General features: G+C 38.7%; 1 protein-coding gene across 4 annotated transcripts in view; it reads right to left on the bottom strand.

Moving 5' to 3' along the window:
- ASCC3 (activating signal cointegrator 1 complex subunit 3) overlaps window positions 1-15,763 on the bottom strand; it is a 334,732-nt gene that overhangs the window by 56,953 nt on the left and 262,016 nt on the right. The window contains exon 37 of one of the 4 annotated variants that reach the window (XM_027089736.1): window positions 15,398-15,539. The exons of 2 other annotated variants lie outside the window; for them this stretch is intronic. In XM_027089736.1, coding sequence (XP_026945537.1) covers window positions 15,432-15,539 — 108 coding nt within the window. In that variant the 3' untranslated portion in view covers window positions 15,398-15,431. Of the gene's footprint in view, window positions 1-15,397; window positions 15,543-15,763 lie in introns of those variants that run through there. One more of the 4 variants, XM_027089749.1, reaches the window with a different exon arrangement.

The raw sequence follows: 15,763 nt of genomic DNA, 5'->3' as shown, positions 1-15,763 counted from the left end.
TAAGGCAGTTTTGAATGTAAAACAAAAGTAAAAGATAAATAATAAACCCAAACTAAAATGTAACACAAAACAAAACATCTATCTAGATCAAGATATGTTCCAATACGTATCTTATACCTTAGCTGTTCACACTAATCCTGTGATTATAAGTAGGGCAGGTCTGATTGCACATCTTTTTTTACCTGTATACGGGCCTCTCACTGTTGTGGCCTCTCCCGTTGCGGAGCACAGGCTCTAGACACGCAGGCTCAGCAGCCATGGTTCACGGGCCCAGCCGCTCTGCGGCATGTGGGATCCTCCCGGACCGGGGCGTGAACCCATGTCCCCTGCATCGGCAGGTGGACTCTCAACCACTGTGCCACCAGGGAAGCCCTGATTGCACATCTTTTAATGAATGGGGAAACTGAGGTTTAGAGAGATGAAATGACTTGCCACTTATACAAAGACTTAAACTGGCCATTGTGAGATTTGAACCCCTGTTTCCTAAATGCAAATACCATATTCACTCCCCCACACTACAGCCACCTCAGTCTATTAATGGCCATCACTCACATTTATAGGTCTTTCTCAACCTCCTCAGTTTCAGCTGATAATCATGAAAAAACTCAAAGCAAAAACAAGGGAATCTCCTCAGTATCTTACCATCTCTTACCAACCTCCTGACACCTATGCTCTAACACCGCCTAGTCTCCTGTTACAATGGCTTGTCTCTTCTTCTACCAGAAGCCAATTCTTCCACTTATGCAGTGATTCCTATTTCCCCTTCATTTTCTTAAGGATTTTTTCTTTCTTATATCATTTTTTCCCTTTCTGTAGGATCATTTCCATCAGCATATAAATATGCTACAAAATCTTAAAAAAAAAAAAGGAAATTGATTTCATATCATCTCCCCTCCCGAGCTCCAAGCAAGAATTAGCTGTATTTGCTGTCTCTGCTTTCTTAAAACTCATTCTCTCGAGTCCTCTCACATAAGGCTTTTATCTCCTGTGACTCGACTGAAATTACTCATTAAAGACATCTAGGAGGGGACCTTCAAGATGGCAGAGGAGTAAGAAGTGGAGATCACCTTCCTCCCCACAAATACATCAAAAATACATCTACATGTGGAAAAACTCCTACAGAACACCTACTGAACGCTGGCAGAAGACTTCAGACTGCCCAAAAGGCAAGAAACTCCCCACGAACCTAGGTAGGGCAAAAGAAAAAACAGAGACAAAAGAATAGGGACTGGACCTGCACCTCGGGGAAGGAACTGTGAAGGAGGAAAAGTTTCCACACACTAGGAAGGCCCTTCACTGGCGGAGATGGGGGGTGGCGGGAGGAAGCTTCGGGGCCACGGAGGAGAGCGCAGCAAAAGGGGTGCAGAGGGCAAAGCAGAGAGATCCCCGCACAGAGGATCAGTGCCGACCAGCACTCACCAGCCCGAGAGGCTTGTCTGCTCACCCGCCGGGGCGGGTGGGGGCTGGGAGCTGAGGCTCGGGCTTCGGAGGTCGGATCCCAGGGAGAGGACTGGGGTTGGCTGCGTGAACACAGCCTGAAGGGGCTAGCGCGCCACAGCTAGCCGGGAAGGAGTCCAGGAAAAAGTCTGGACCTGCCTAGGAGGCAAGAGACCATTGTTTTGGGGTGCACGAGGAGAGGGGATTGAGAGCACTGCCTAAACCAGCTCCAGAGACGGGCACGAGCCGTGGCTATCGGCGTGGACACCAGAGATGGGCATAAGATGCTAAGGCTGCTGCAGCAGCTACCAAGAAGCCTGTGTGCAAGCACAGGTCACCATCCACACCTCCCCTCCCGGGAGCCTGTGCAGCCCGCCACTGCCAGGGTCCCGGGATCCAGGGACAACTTCCCCAGGAGAACGCATGGCGCACCTCAGGCTGTTGCAATGTCACACAGGCCTCTGCCGCCACAAGCTCGCCCCGCATCCGTACCCCTCCCTCCCCCCGGCCTGAGTGAGCCAGAGCCCCCGACTCAGCTGCTTCTTTAACCCCGTCCTGTCTGAGTGAAGAACAGACGCCCTCAGGCGACCTACACGCAGAGGTAGGTCCAAATCCAAAGCTGAACCCCAGGAGCTGTGCAAACAAAGAAGAGAAAGGGATATCTCTCCCAGCAGCCTCAGGAGCAGCGGATTAAAGCTCCACAATCAACTTGATGTACCCTGCATCTGTGGAATACCTGAATAGACAACGAATCATCCCCAAACTGAGGCAGTGGACTTTGGGAGCAACTGTAGACTTGGGGTTAGCTTCCTGCATCTAATTTGTTTCTGGTTGTATGTTTATCATAATTTAGTATTCAGTTTATTATCACTGGTAGATATGTTTATTGATTTGGTTGCTCTCTTTTATATATATATATATATGTATATATGTATGTATATATTGTTCCTTTTTCTCTTTTTGTGAGTGTGTATGTGTGTGCTTCTTTGCGTGATTTTGTCTCTATAGGTTTGCTTTTACCATTTGTCCTAGGGTTCTGTCTGTTTTTCTTTTTTTAGTATACTTTTTAGCACTTGTTATCATTGGTGGATTTGTTTATTGGTTTGGTTGCTCTCTTTTTTCTTTCTCTTTTTAAATTACTTTTTAAATTTTTATTTTAAATAATATTTTAATTTTTTTTTTATTTTAATAACTTTATTTTATTTTATTTATTTTGTTTCTCCCTTTTCTTCTGAGCTGTGTGGCTGACAGGGTCTTGGTGCTCTGGCTGGGCGTCTGGACTGAGCCTCTGAGGAGGGAGAGCTGAGTTCAGGACATTGGTCCACCAGAGACCTCCCAGCCCCACATAATATCAGTCAGTGAGAGCTCTTCCACAGATCTCCATCTCAACGCTAAGACCCAGCTCCACTCAACGACCAGCAAGCTCCAGTGCTGGACACCCCATGCCAAACAACTAGCAAGACAGGAACACCACCCCACCCATTATCAGAGCAGCTGCCTAAAATCATAAGTTCACAGACACCCCAAAACACACCACTGGATGTGGTCCTGCCCACCAGAAAGACAAGATCCAGCCTCATCCACCAGAACACAGGCACCAGTCCCCTCCACCAGGAAGCCTACACAAGCCACTGAACCAACTTTACACGCTGCGGAAAGACACCAAAAACAATGGGAACTACGAACCTGCAGCCTGTGAAAAGGAGACCCCAAACACAGTAAGTCAAGCAAAATGAGAAGACAGAAATACACAGCAGATAAAGGAGCAAGGTAAAAACCCACCAGACCAAACAAATGAAGAGGAAATAGGCAGTCTACCTGAAAAAGAATTCAGAGTAATGATAGTCAAGATGATCCAAAATCTTGGAAATAGAATGGAGAAAATACAAGAAATATTTATCAAGGATCTAGAAGAACTAAAGAGCAAACAAACAATGATGAACAACACAATAAATTAAATTAAAAATTCTCTAGAAGGAATCAATAGCAAAATAACTGAGGCAGAAGAATGGAAAAGTGACCTGGAAGATAAAATAATGGAAATAACTATCGCACAGCAGAATAAAGAAAAAAGAATGAAAAAAATTGAGGACAGTCTCAGAGACCACTGGGACAACATTAAATGCACGAACAATCAAATTATAGGGGTCCAAGAAGATGAAGAGAACAAGAAAGGGACAGAAAATATTTGAAGAGATTATACTAGAAAACTTCCCTAATATGGGAAAGGAAATAGTCAATCAAGTCCAGGAAGCACAGAGACTCCCATACAGGAGAAATCCCAGGAGAAACACGCCGCACATATTAATCAAACTATCAAAAATTAAATACAAAGAAAAAATATTAAGAGCAGCAAGGGAAAAGCAACACATAACATACAAGGGAACCCCCATAAGGTTAACAGGTGATCTTTCAGCAGAAAGTCTGCAAGCCAGAAGGGTGAGGCAGGACATACTTAAAGTGATGAAAGGGAAAAACCTACAACCAAGATTACCCTACCCAGCAATGATCTCATTCAAATTTGACTGAGAAATTAAAATCTTTGCAGACAAGCAAAAGCTAAGAGAATTCTGCACCACCAAACCAGCTTTACAACAAATGCTGAAGGAACTTCTCTAGGCAGGAAACACAAGAGAAGGAAAAGACCTACAATAACAAACCCAAAACAATTAAGAAAATGGTAATAGGAACATACATATCCATAATCTCAAATAAACAACCTAACATTATACCTAAAGCAATTAGAGAAAGAAGAACAGAAAAACCCCAAAGTTAGCAGAAGGAAAGAAATCATAAAGATCAGATCAGAAATAAATGAAAAAGAAATGAAGGAAACAATAGCAAAGATCAATAAAACTAAAAGTTGGTTCTTTGAGAAGTTAAACAAAATTGATAAACTGTTAGCCAGACTCATCAAGAAAAAAAGGGAGAAGACTCAAATCAATAGAATTAGAAATGAAAAAGGAGAAATAACAACTGACACTGCAGAAATACAAAGGATCATGAGAGATTACTACAAGCAGCTTATGCCAATACAATGGACAACCTGGAAGAAATGGAGAAATTCTTAGAAAAGCACAACCTTCCGAGACTGAACCAGGAAGAAATAGAAAATGTGAACAGACAAATCACAAGCACTGAAATTGAAACTGTGATTTAAAATCTTCCAACAAACAAAAGCCCAGGACCAGATGGCTTCACAGGTGAATTCTATCAAACATTTAGAGAAGAGCTAACACCTATCCTTCTCAAACTTTTTCAAAATATAGCAGAGGGAGGAACACCCCCAAACTCATTCTATGAGGCCCATATCACCCTGATTCTAAAACCAAATATGTCACCAAAAAAGAAAACTATAGGGAATATCACTGATGAACATAGATGCAAAAATCCTCAACAAAATACTAGAAAACAGAATCCAACAGCACATTAAAAGGATCATACACCATGATCAAGTGGGGTTTAACCCAGGAATGCAAAGATTCTTCAATATACATAAATCAATCAATGTGATAAACCATTTTAACAAATTGAAGGAGCAAAAACATACGATCATCTCAATAGATGCAGAAAAAGCTTTTGACAAAATTCAACACTCATTTATGATAAAAAACTTCCAGAAAGTAGGCACAGAGGGAACTTTCTTCAACATAATAAAGGCCATATATGACAAACCCACAGGCAACATTGTTCTCAATGGTGAAAAACTGAAACCATTTCCACTTAGATCAGGAACAAGACAAGATTGCCGACTCTCACCACTGTTATTCAACACAGTTTTGGAAGTTATAGCCACAGAAATAAGAGAAGATAAAGAAATAAAAGGAATCCAAATCAGAAAAGAGGAAGTAAAACTGTCACTGTTTGCAGATGACATGATACTCCATATAGAGAATCCTAAAGATGCTACCAGAAAACTACTAGAGCGAATCAATGAATTTGGTAAAGTAGCAGGATACAAAATGAATGCACAGAAATCCCTTGCATTCCTATACACTAATGATGAAAAATCTGAAAGAGAAATTAAGGAAACACTCCCATTTACCACTGCAACAAAATGAATAAAATACCTAGGATAAAACCTACCTAAGGAGACAAAAGACCTGTATGCAGAAAAGAATAAGACACTGGTGAACGAAATTAAAGATGATAGAAACAGATGGAGAGATATACCACGTTCTTGGATTGGAAGAATCAACATTGTGAAAATGACTATACTACCCAAAGCAATCTACAGATTCAATGCCATCCCTATCATACTATCAATGGTTTTCACAGAACTAGAACAAAAATTTCACAATTTGTATGGAAACACAAAAGTCCGCAAATAGCCAAAGCAATATTGAGAAAGAAAAACGGAGCTGCAGCAATGAGGCTCCCTGACTTCAGACTATACTACAAAGCTACAGTAATCAAGACAGTATTGTACTGGCACAAAAACAGAAATATAGATCAATGGAACAGGATAGGAAGCCCAGAGATAAACCCACGCAGATATCGTCACCTAACCTTTGATAAAGGAGGCAAGTATATACAATGGAGAAAAGACAGCCTCTTCAATAAGTGGTGCTGGGAAAACTGGACAGCTTCATGTAAAAGAATGAAATTAGAACACTCCCTAACACCATACACAAAAATAAACTTAAAATGGATTAAAGACCTAAATGTAAGGCCAGACACTATCAAACTCTTAGAGGAAAACATAGGCAGAACACTCTATAACATAAATCACAGCAAGATCCTTTTTGACCCACCTCCTAGAGAAATGGAAATAAAAGCAAAAATAAACAAATGGGACCTAATGAAACTTCAAAGCTTTTGCAAAGCAAAGGAAACCATAAAGAACATGAAAAGATAACCCCCAGAATGGGAGAAAATATTTGCAAACGAAGCAACTGACAAAGGATTAATCTCCAAAATATACAAGCAGCTCAATATCAAATCAACAAATAACCCAATCCAAAAATGGGCAGAAGACCTAAATAGACATTTCTCCAAAGAAGATATACAGATTGCCAACAAACACATGAAAGGATGCTCAACTTCACTAATCATTAGAGAAATGCAAATCAAAACCACAATGAGGTATCACCTCACACTGGTCAGAATGGCCATCATCAAAAAATCTACAAACAATAAATGCGGGAGAGGGTGTGGCGAAAAGGGAACCAATCTTGCACTGTTGGTGGCATATAAATTGATACAGTCACTATGGAGAACAGTATGGAGGTTCCTTAAAAAAGTAAAAATAGAACTACCATACGACCCAGCAATCCCACTACCAGGCATATACCCTGAGAAAACCATAATTCAAAAAGAGTGATGTACCACAATGTTCATTGCAGCGCTATTTACAATAGCTAGGACATGGAAGCAACCTAAATGTCCATTGACAGATGAATGGATAAAGAAGATGTGACACATATATACAATGGAATATTACTCAGACATAAAAAGAAACGAAATTGAGTTATTTTTAGTGAGGTGGATGGACCTAGAGTCTGTCATACAGAGTGAAGTAAATTTGAAAGACAAAAACAAATACTGTATGCTGACAGATATATATGGAATCTAGGAAAAAAAAAAAAAAAGGTCATGAAGAACGGGAATAAAGGACGGGAATAAAGACGCAGACCTACTACAGAATGGAGTTGAAGACAGGGGAGTGGGAAGGGTAAGCTAGGACGAAGTGAGAGAGTGGCAGTGAGATATATACACTACCAAATGTAAAATAGATAGCTAGTGGGAAGCAGCCACATAGCACAGGGAGATCAGCTCGGGGTTTTGTGAGGACCGAGAGGGGTGGGATAGGGAGGGTGGGAGGGAGATGCAAGAAGGAGGGGATATGGGGATATATGTATACGTATAGCTGATTCACTTTGTTTTACAGCAGAAACTAACACACCACTGTAAAACAATTATACTCCAATAATGGTGTCAAAAAAAAAAAAAGACATCTAGGAGCTCTATCGTATCAAGTCGAGTGATTAATCTCAGCTCTCATCCATTCTGTATCAACAGTTTTAACTCAGTTGACCACCACGCCCTTCTTGAGATTCCTTTTTCCCTTAGCTCAGATCAGTGCACTCTCCTGCAAGTTTTCTTTCTTGTTTATCATCCTTCACTCTCGGTTTTCTGCTGACTCACCTCCTCCCCCAACCCCAATAAGCTAGAGTTCCCAGAGCGCAATCTGCAGACCTCTGCTCAATACTCACTGCCCAGATGATCTCAACCCACCTCTGGACTCTGAAATTTTGAATACTATCCATGTGGCCTGTCACCAGCGGCCCCCAAAACAAACATAGACCTTGCTCTTAACTCTGCCTTCTTCACTTCAGTAAATGGTTTTCTCTCTTATTGAATTGTTCCAGCCCCAAAGCTAGGCATCATCTTTATTTCTTCTGTTTACTCTGTTTACTTATAATCAATCAGCTAATTACTGTTGGTTCAACCGTCAAAACATCCCGAATGATAAATGATTTCTGCAATAATCATTTCTCTACTAAGGAGGCAGTCTTTTCGGAATTAATAATACCACATCGCTCTTTTGATCAAAATTCCTCCAACGGCTTCTCTAAACACTTTGGATAAAATCCAAACTCCTCAGCCAGGCCAAAGACGACCTTGGCCCTGCCCACCATGCCCGCTAAGTGCTTATTCCACGCTAGCCACACAGGCTTTCTTGTCATTCCTTGAACCTCTGACAAGTACCTCCTGCTCCATGGCCTCTGCATTTGCTGTTCCCTCTGCCTAGAATTTCTCCCCTGAGGCTTCCTCATGAGTTGCTCTTTCATGTCACTCAGTTCTCTGTTCAAATATCATGTCCTCAGAAAAGCTCTCCTTAACTGTTCTGTGAAGAACAGGCCTCCCTAGTTACCTTCAGACTCCTGCCTTATTAAAAAAAAAAAAATCTTACATACATTTGAACTTATATTACATGTTTATTTGTTAACTTGTTTGCCAACCCCATTATGAAGATAAGGTCCATGAGTACTGGAACTTCATCAGCCTAGCATGCTGCAGTGTATTACATGCCTGGAACATAGTGTGTGCTCAATAAATATTACTAAATATAAGAAGAGCTAACATTAACTAAGTACTTCAAATGAGCAAATGACCACTGCTCTGTGATTTGCCTCTATTAACTAATTTAATCTCCCCAATAAGTCTATGAGATACTTATGGTGGTAATATCACAAAAGCCATAGTTATGGAATCATTCTTTACTTGGGCTATAGGGTCTTTTCTTAAATGATTATAAAAAGAACAACTCAGAAGGATTAGTGGACGAGAAACTGTCTTGTGAGAAACTGACCAGGAGATATAAATTCCTACACAATTGAAATAACGGCTAATATATGAGGACTTGTGGTGGTCTGGTAATAACCAATGAGGTGAGAGAGCAATCCACTATTTATTAAGTATAAAAAAAGGGTAATTGTACTGCTTTCATTAAACCCCCCCCAACTTATAAAAGCAGTATTATCTATAAAACAAGATTCAATAAAACAAGAAGATGGCTAACTATAATATCTTGTCCTTAAACACATATTAGGATACACTTTAACACACTTTATGATAGGGAATTTTTAAAAATTTTACCTGAAACTGTGTCAATACAGTTAAAAAATTTTTTTTTAGGGCGCATAGTGTTTCTATACATTATTACATAGAGAAAAAGTCTGGCATGTTAGTTAACCTAAAGGGCTGTATATCTCTCAGCACCAAGGAGTATTTCTATTGTTATTTTTTTTTAATTACATGTTTCCAAAACAATGTAATACTGAAGGACTCTGCTTATACCAATAGGGGGTTGGGAAGGATATTTAATTTTTCTTTTAGGATGTTTAATTTTTCTTTTGCTTTATTACACAGAAAATGATATTGAAGTAGATTTAGTTGGCTTTAAGTATTGGGAATGGTCACACTTATTTACCTACTTGGCTGCTTTGTTAAAATACAAGGCAATGTTTTGGCATTATTTCTACTGGGAAGATATTTATGACAGGAACCATGAACCTTTTGGAATACTTCTAATCACCATTATTAATTGAGGAGTGAGCTAGCATTGATTTCTGAACTGCTCCACCTGCTGGACCAATGAAACCCTAACCATAATTTTAGAGTACTTAAATTTTATTGGGATGAAATTAGAAACATTCTGAGCAGAAACCAATTTCTAGCATATGAAAATTATATTTTAAAATGTTTTATCCACTATTAAAGTTATTACTTTCCACTTATTTTTAGTCTAAACAATGCTCTGTTTATTCAAAGTAGAATGAAGTGACAAATGGTTAGAATTTAGGGAAGAGATTTTATTCCCACAAAGATAATAATCTTCAATCTTATTTTCATTACATTTTAATTTCCCCAGTGTGATTGCATATGTACTGACAATTCTAAATAGTTATGATATCATTAAGTTAAGCAGAGAGTTACTACCAACGATAAACAAAAATATATCCAAAACCAAATTAACAATGATTTACTTTGCCAAGTCATTCATGATGGGGTTCCCTGAAAAGCAGACTACCCTGGAGTTTTACAAATATGACTTAATTTATATGCAACCACTCAAGATTTTATTTGTAATTTTAAAATGTCTAAATGGAGTCTCCTTTTGCAAATGCTTTTAACGTGACCCCCAGGAGTTTGGTGATCCAATCCTGCACGTAGGCCAGGCTGGTAACTCTGACTTTTGAGGACAGCATCAGCAACACTTCTGCCTTGAATGCCATAAGCAGGACTGAACACTTCCCGTGCAGAGGCAGAACTATATGAAGCAGCAACAGCAGAAGAGACAGATAGACTCGACATAAGCCTACTCCTTTGTTTTTATTAGGTTCTTTGGGCTCTAGGACAAATCTCCTTAAAAGATACAGGTCTATCTATTATTTCCTTGGTATTCCCCCAAGAGCAATGAGTATTGGATAGAACACTTAGCAAATCTTATAACTTAGGCTGAGAAGGTTAATGGTATATCCCTTTTACATACCATGTTTTGTAAGTTTTATTTAAATAAAAGGGCAAAATAAGATGCAAGAAGAGGAAAAAGAAAAGTACAGAATAGCAAAGGGGAAAAGAAAGAGAAGAGCATTTAAAAGGTTGCTGGGGGATATGAATTCCAATTTCAACTCTGCCCTTTGGGATCTGAGTTTTTGTATTATTTTTCCATACCGGTTTGTGTCATCTTGGGCAAAACTGGGTCTTTGTTTTTTGAAAAAATGAGAAAGTTAAACTAGGTAATAATGAAAGAAATATTAAGGATAGTCATACTTTGGTATCTAAACTTATTTCTTAATTAACAACCCTATTTAATCACCAACATTTAGAATCTCAGTAATTGACAGTTATTCTGTGGGACAGTTTAGGAAGCCAAAAGTAATTTTTTAAAAAGTATCAAAAATTTAAAACAGGACAAATTTCAGGTAATATTAAAAATACATTTTATGCTCATGAGAACACAATTAGCTTAAAAATCTTTAGAGGAATCTACTAACTCACAACAGATCTGAGAATGAAGGTTTTCACCAGGAAAATATTTCACTTTTCCCTGTGCTAAGAAAAGCTTGTAAGTGCAGAAAGCTAGGAAGAAACTAGGAAATAATGGAAAATAGGGAAGGGCTCAAGGAAAAGAGACCAAGAGAAGTAGAAAGATACTTTTTTTCGAGACATTTGCCATCTGTGCCTCTCCAAAAGATGCCAAGCAGCTCTCCAGACTGGGGGTTAGGAAGCTCTTTCTCATGAACCCTGGAAGATATCCCATTAGGTTTCCTCACTAGGATGATAAAGAGTAGCATATGGGATCCTGCAATTGTCACGAGGTTATTTGGAAATGGAAGGCCATGAGGTTGGTGATGTTCACTGTTACTCGGTTAACCTTTCCTTCCTTTCATTTTTCCTTTAATGAACTCTTTAATTTACATGTGGGGTCCCCTACCAATGGTATTCGTATCTGGCTTGTCCTTTCTATTTATTCCATTTAAAATTTCTCTCTTAAAAAAAATTCTTGTTTATTTTTCCAAGCCTATGTTTAAGAAAGATACGTTTGTAATTTTCAACCAAGAGATTTGTGGTTGTGTGCCAAAGAGGATAAAATTCAAGCATTAAAAATGCTATATCACTGAAAATGTCGTCTATATGGGCAGAGCAAAGAAAGAACCAGTATGCTTTCAAATAAAGCAGTGCAGAAAACTGTCAAACCTGGAAATAAATAAATAAACAAACAAATTTATTTATTTATTTATGGCTGCGTTGGGTCTTTGTTGCTGCTCATGGGCTTTCTCTAGTCGTGGCGAGCAGGGGCTACTCTTCGTTGTGGTGCACAGGCTTTTCATTTGCCGTGGCTTCTCTTGTGGAACACGGGCTCTAGGCGCATGGGTGAGCTCAGTAGTTGTGGCTCACGATCTCTAGAGTGCAGGCTCATTAGTTGTGGTGCACGGGCTTAGTTGCTCTGTGGCATGTGGGATCTTCCTGGACCAGGGATCGAACCTGTGTCCCCTGCATTGGCAGGCGGATTCTTAACCACTGTGCCACCAGGGAAGTCCCCAGAAATTTATTAACATATAAAAATCTAATTTTTTATGGTACTTTTCTAAATTTGGAATGGTTCTATTTTATGTTAACACACGAAACCCATACTTTTAGTCAATATCTAAGGTTTTGTGGAGAAATAAGAATTTCACAACTTTTCAAATTGGATATTTGATATATAAACTCATGTTTCTGTGTAGTCACAAGAACCTTATCAACTGAGTATATGTTAAAAAAATCTATTGAAAATTTACAATGTTGTGTTAGTTTCAGGTGCACAGCAAAGTGATTCAGTTATAGATATACAGATATTCATTCTTTTTTAGATTCTTTTCTCATATAGGTTATCCCAGAATATTGAGTGGAGTTCCCTGTGTTCCTTGTTGGTTATCTTTCTCATATATAGTAGTGTGTGTATGTTCATCCCAAGCTCCTGATTTATCCTCACCCTACCACCATGTTTCCCCTGTGGTATCCATAAGCTTGTTTTTGATATCTGTAAGTCTGTTTCTGTTTTGTAAATAAGTTCATTTGTTTCATTTAGAGACAAAATACATTTGGGGCATATTTTGCTTTCTTTCAAAGCTATTAATACTACAGTAAGCATATTATGAAAAATTCACTCAAATAAATTTCCCCAACTTTGAAATCTTTTTATTTCTATTACTCTTAGGCTACCTTCTAAAAGTCCACTGAACATATCAAATCATAATCCTTGTTTGTCACGATGACTGGCACCTTCTACTCTAGACTTGGCTTTCAGTGCCAACATCATTAAGAGATTCTTCAAATTACTTTTTAAATATCCTTTTCCCTCAGGATTTTCACTTATATCTAATTAGACTACTTACTCCATGCCATGTAATCCCTGTTGCCAAAACTGCTAAATGCTTCAATAAGTAGGAGGAGGGCATCAATGGAGCAAGACAGATGTAATGTCACTGGTTAACAATAGGAAGTGTGAAGCAGCTGCCTTAATTATGAAGCTTATTAATTCATGGTGTTGAAAAAAAACTTGGCAAGAGTTCTTATAAAATATCTAACCTTTTCAAATAGCAAGATATTGCTTAAAACTTAAAATCTATGTTTTCCATAAGGAAGGTTGAAATAACTATTTTGCCAGTAATTAACATGTGTATTTAAAACCTGTAATTCTAAGTCACAAGGTCACACATAATTTTAAAAGCAACTCTGTTTCTTAACTGACTTTTAAAAAGTATATACCATTACATTTCAATACTTAAAAAATTTTTTACATTTGGAATTAAATCATAGGATAAGGATAAATATGTCTAGGAGAGGAAGTAAGGAATAGGGAAGAGAGTTCTAAAGAGCTACTTTGTATGGAACCTGGGAAAACTTAAATAACCTCATCAAACCTCAGTTTCATTTTCTATATATTAACATCTACCATGAAGTGTTGTTTGAGGATTATAAATAATGTATATTAAGTGCCTGGCATGTAGTAGGTGCTCCATAAAAGGTAGTTATTATTACTTTTTAATGAATATATTGAAAAGACTAGATTTAAATAAATGGGTTGCTGTCATAGAATAAGTGAAGAGAAATAGTTTTAAAAAAATCTTCAGTCTTACACCTAGAATAGAGTACTTTACTATCATTTCAAGACAATGACATCTAAAAATGTAAGCTAGAAACAGCTCAGTTTCTTAAGAAGAAGATGAGTAAGTGAAAACAGAAATCTGAAAAGAGGTGTTAGCAGAGAAAAAAAATTAGTGGAAGTGTGTTTTCTTTTTTGGTGTTGACTGAAATAAAGATTTACATATAATGGAATAGTGATCAACAGGAATTAGTTCCTGAAAGTATAATAGACTGTCACATTTAGAAAATCAAATAACACTCCCCACTCCCTATATTCTGAAGGATAAAATATATTCCAAGTATCATCTGAAAAAAAAAAATGGTTCTGATGAACCTAGGGGCAGGACAGGAATAAAGACGCAGAAGTAGAGAATGGACTTGACACGGGGAGGGGGAAGGGTAAACTGGGACAAAGTAAGAGAGTGGCATGGACATATACACACTACCAAATGTAAAACAGATAGCTAGTGGGAAGCAGCCACATAGCACAGGGAGATCAGCTCGGTGCTTTGTGACCACCTAGAGGGGTGGGATAGGGGGGCAGGGAGGAGGGAGACGCAAGAGGGAGGGGATATGGGGATATATATATATACATATAGCTGATTCACTTTGTTATACAGCAGAAACTAACACAACGTTGTAAAGCAATTATACTCCAATAGAGATGTTTAAAAAAAAATATTCCAAGTATCTAGTGGACCAAGAGAAAAATACCATACAGATGACACTTTCATCTAATCCTCATTCCTGTCTCCTTGGTCTGTAACAGAATGATCAGCATCTGCCACACCAAATATGACATGCACAATTCATTAGTAGTTTTATCATTCATAAATTCTTTCTAGCTCTTTTTGAATCTATATATTTTTGGCCTACATTATATTCATCAAGTGAAGTAATAAATTCTCTGCGTTTATTACTTGCAGGATCAGATGGAACTTCCTATTAATTAAAAAGGTTACTTGTGTTCATGATCTAAAGAGGGCCTCCATTCGTAAGGTCCATGATTTTAATATCTGTTACCTGATTCATATCCTCTGCCTCTGCAGACTGCAATGCCCCAATCACATACCTCCCATCATATGAGCGGCTCCCTTGGGCCCATTCAAACTTTCTCCATGATGTTCTTTTGATGTGGGGTCAGCAGAAATGTATATAGCAAACCTCGTGCACAGGGAAGATTAACACGAAGGAAGAATACTATATCCTGTTCTGTTTTTAGAGACTTTTTTTTCGGTACGCGGGCCTCTCACTGTTGTGACCTCTCCTGTTGTGGAGCACAGGCTCTGGATGCGCAGGCTCAGCGGCCATGGCTCACGGGCCCAGCTGCTCCGCGGCATGTGGGATCTTCCCGGACCGGGGCATGAACCCATGTCCCCTGCATCGGCAGGCGGACTCTCAACCACTGCGCCACCAGAGAAGCCCTAGAGACTCTTTTTGATGGTGGGCAACATTCTGCTATGATTCTTGGAGCGTCACACTGTGCTGATGACCTCGGTCAGGAGCAACACCCAAGTCTTTCATAGTTTATTACCATGGCCCATAGATTATCTGTGCATTAACACAGACACACACACACACACACACAGTTTGCCACTAATGTTCACTATTCTATCTCCTGCCCCTAGAATGAGCCTTACACATTGTAGGCACAAAGTAAATATTTTTTGGATGAATCAATATGTGGTCTGTGGGTAGAAATGTGACTGATGGAATTTAATATGGACACATGTAGAATAACATATTAAGGATAAAACATCTAAATTATACATACTTCATCATATGCTTAAGATATTTCTTAAGACAACTCCATTTAGCTTACCTCCTTACTATTTGGAAGAGTTCAGTTTTCATCTTTATATTAAACTCAGAAATTTCCTGTTGCCTCCATCCTTTGTCAAAAGGGTGATACTGTCAATATAATAAATACTATTCTGCAAAATACCAGGCTGACCCCAACAAGCCTACTGACAGAGGAAAAGAACAAAAAGGATAGAATTCAAAAGTTAGGGTATACATGTACCTAATGTATGGAATTTTTTTTAACCAAACCTGACAACATTCTGCTACGGAACACTGTGGAAGAGGGAAGACTGAAGGGCCAAAAACACTGTGAAAGGAAGCATACCATGAAATGACCCGATTATATGGCTTTCTCTTTTTAGTTTTGAAAGAAAAACTAAAGGCA

This window comes from Aethalodelphis obliquidens, unplaced genomic scaffold (genome assembly GCF_003676395.1).
Source record: "Aethalodelphis obliquidens isolate GAN/ISIS:26980383/991018 unplaced genomic scaffold, ASM367639v1 scaffold3, whole genome shotgun sequence".
Lineage (NCBI taxonomy): Eukaryota > Metazoa > Chordata > Mammalia > Artiodactyla > Delphinidae > Aethalodelphis > Aethalodelphis obliquidens.
This window is presented reverse-complemented; position numbering and strand designations above follow the sequence as displayed.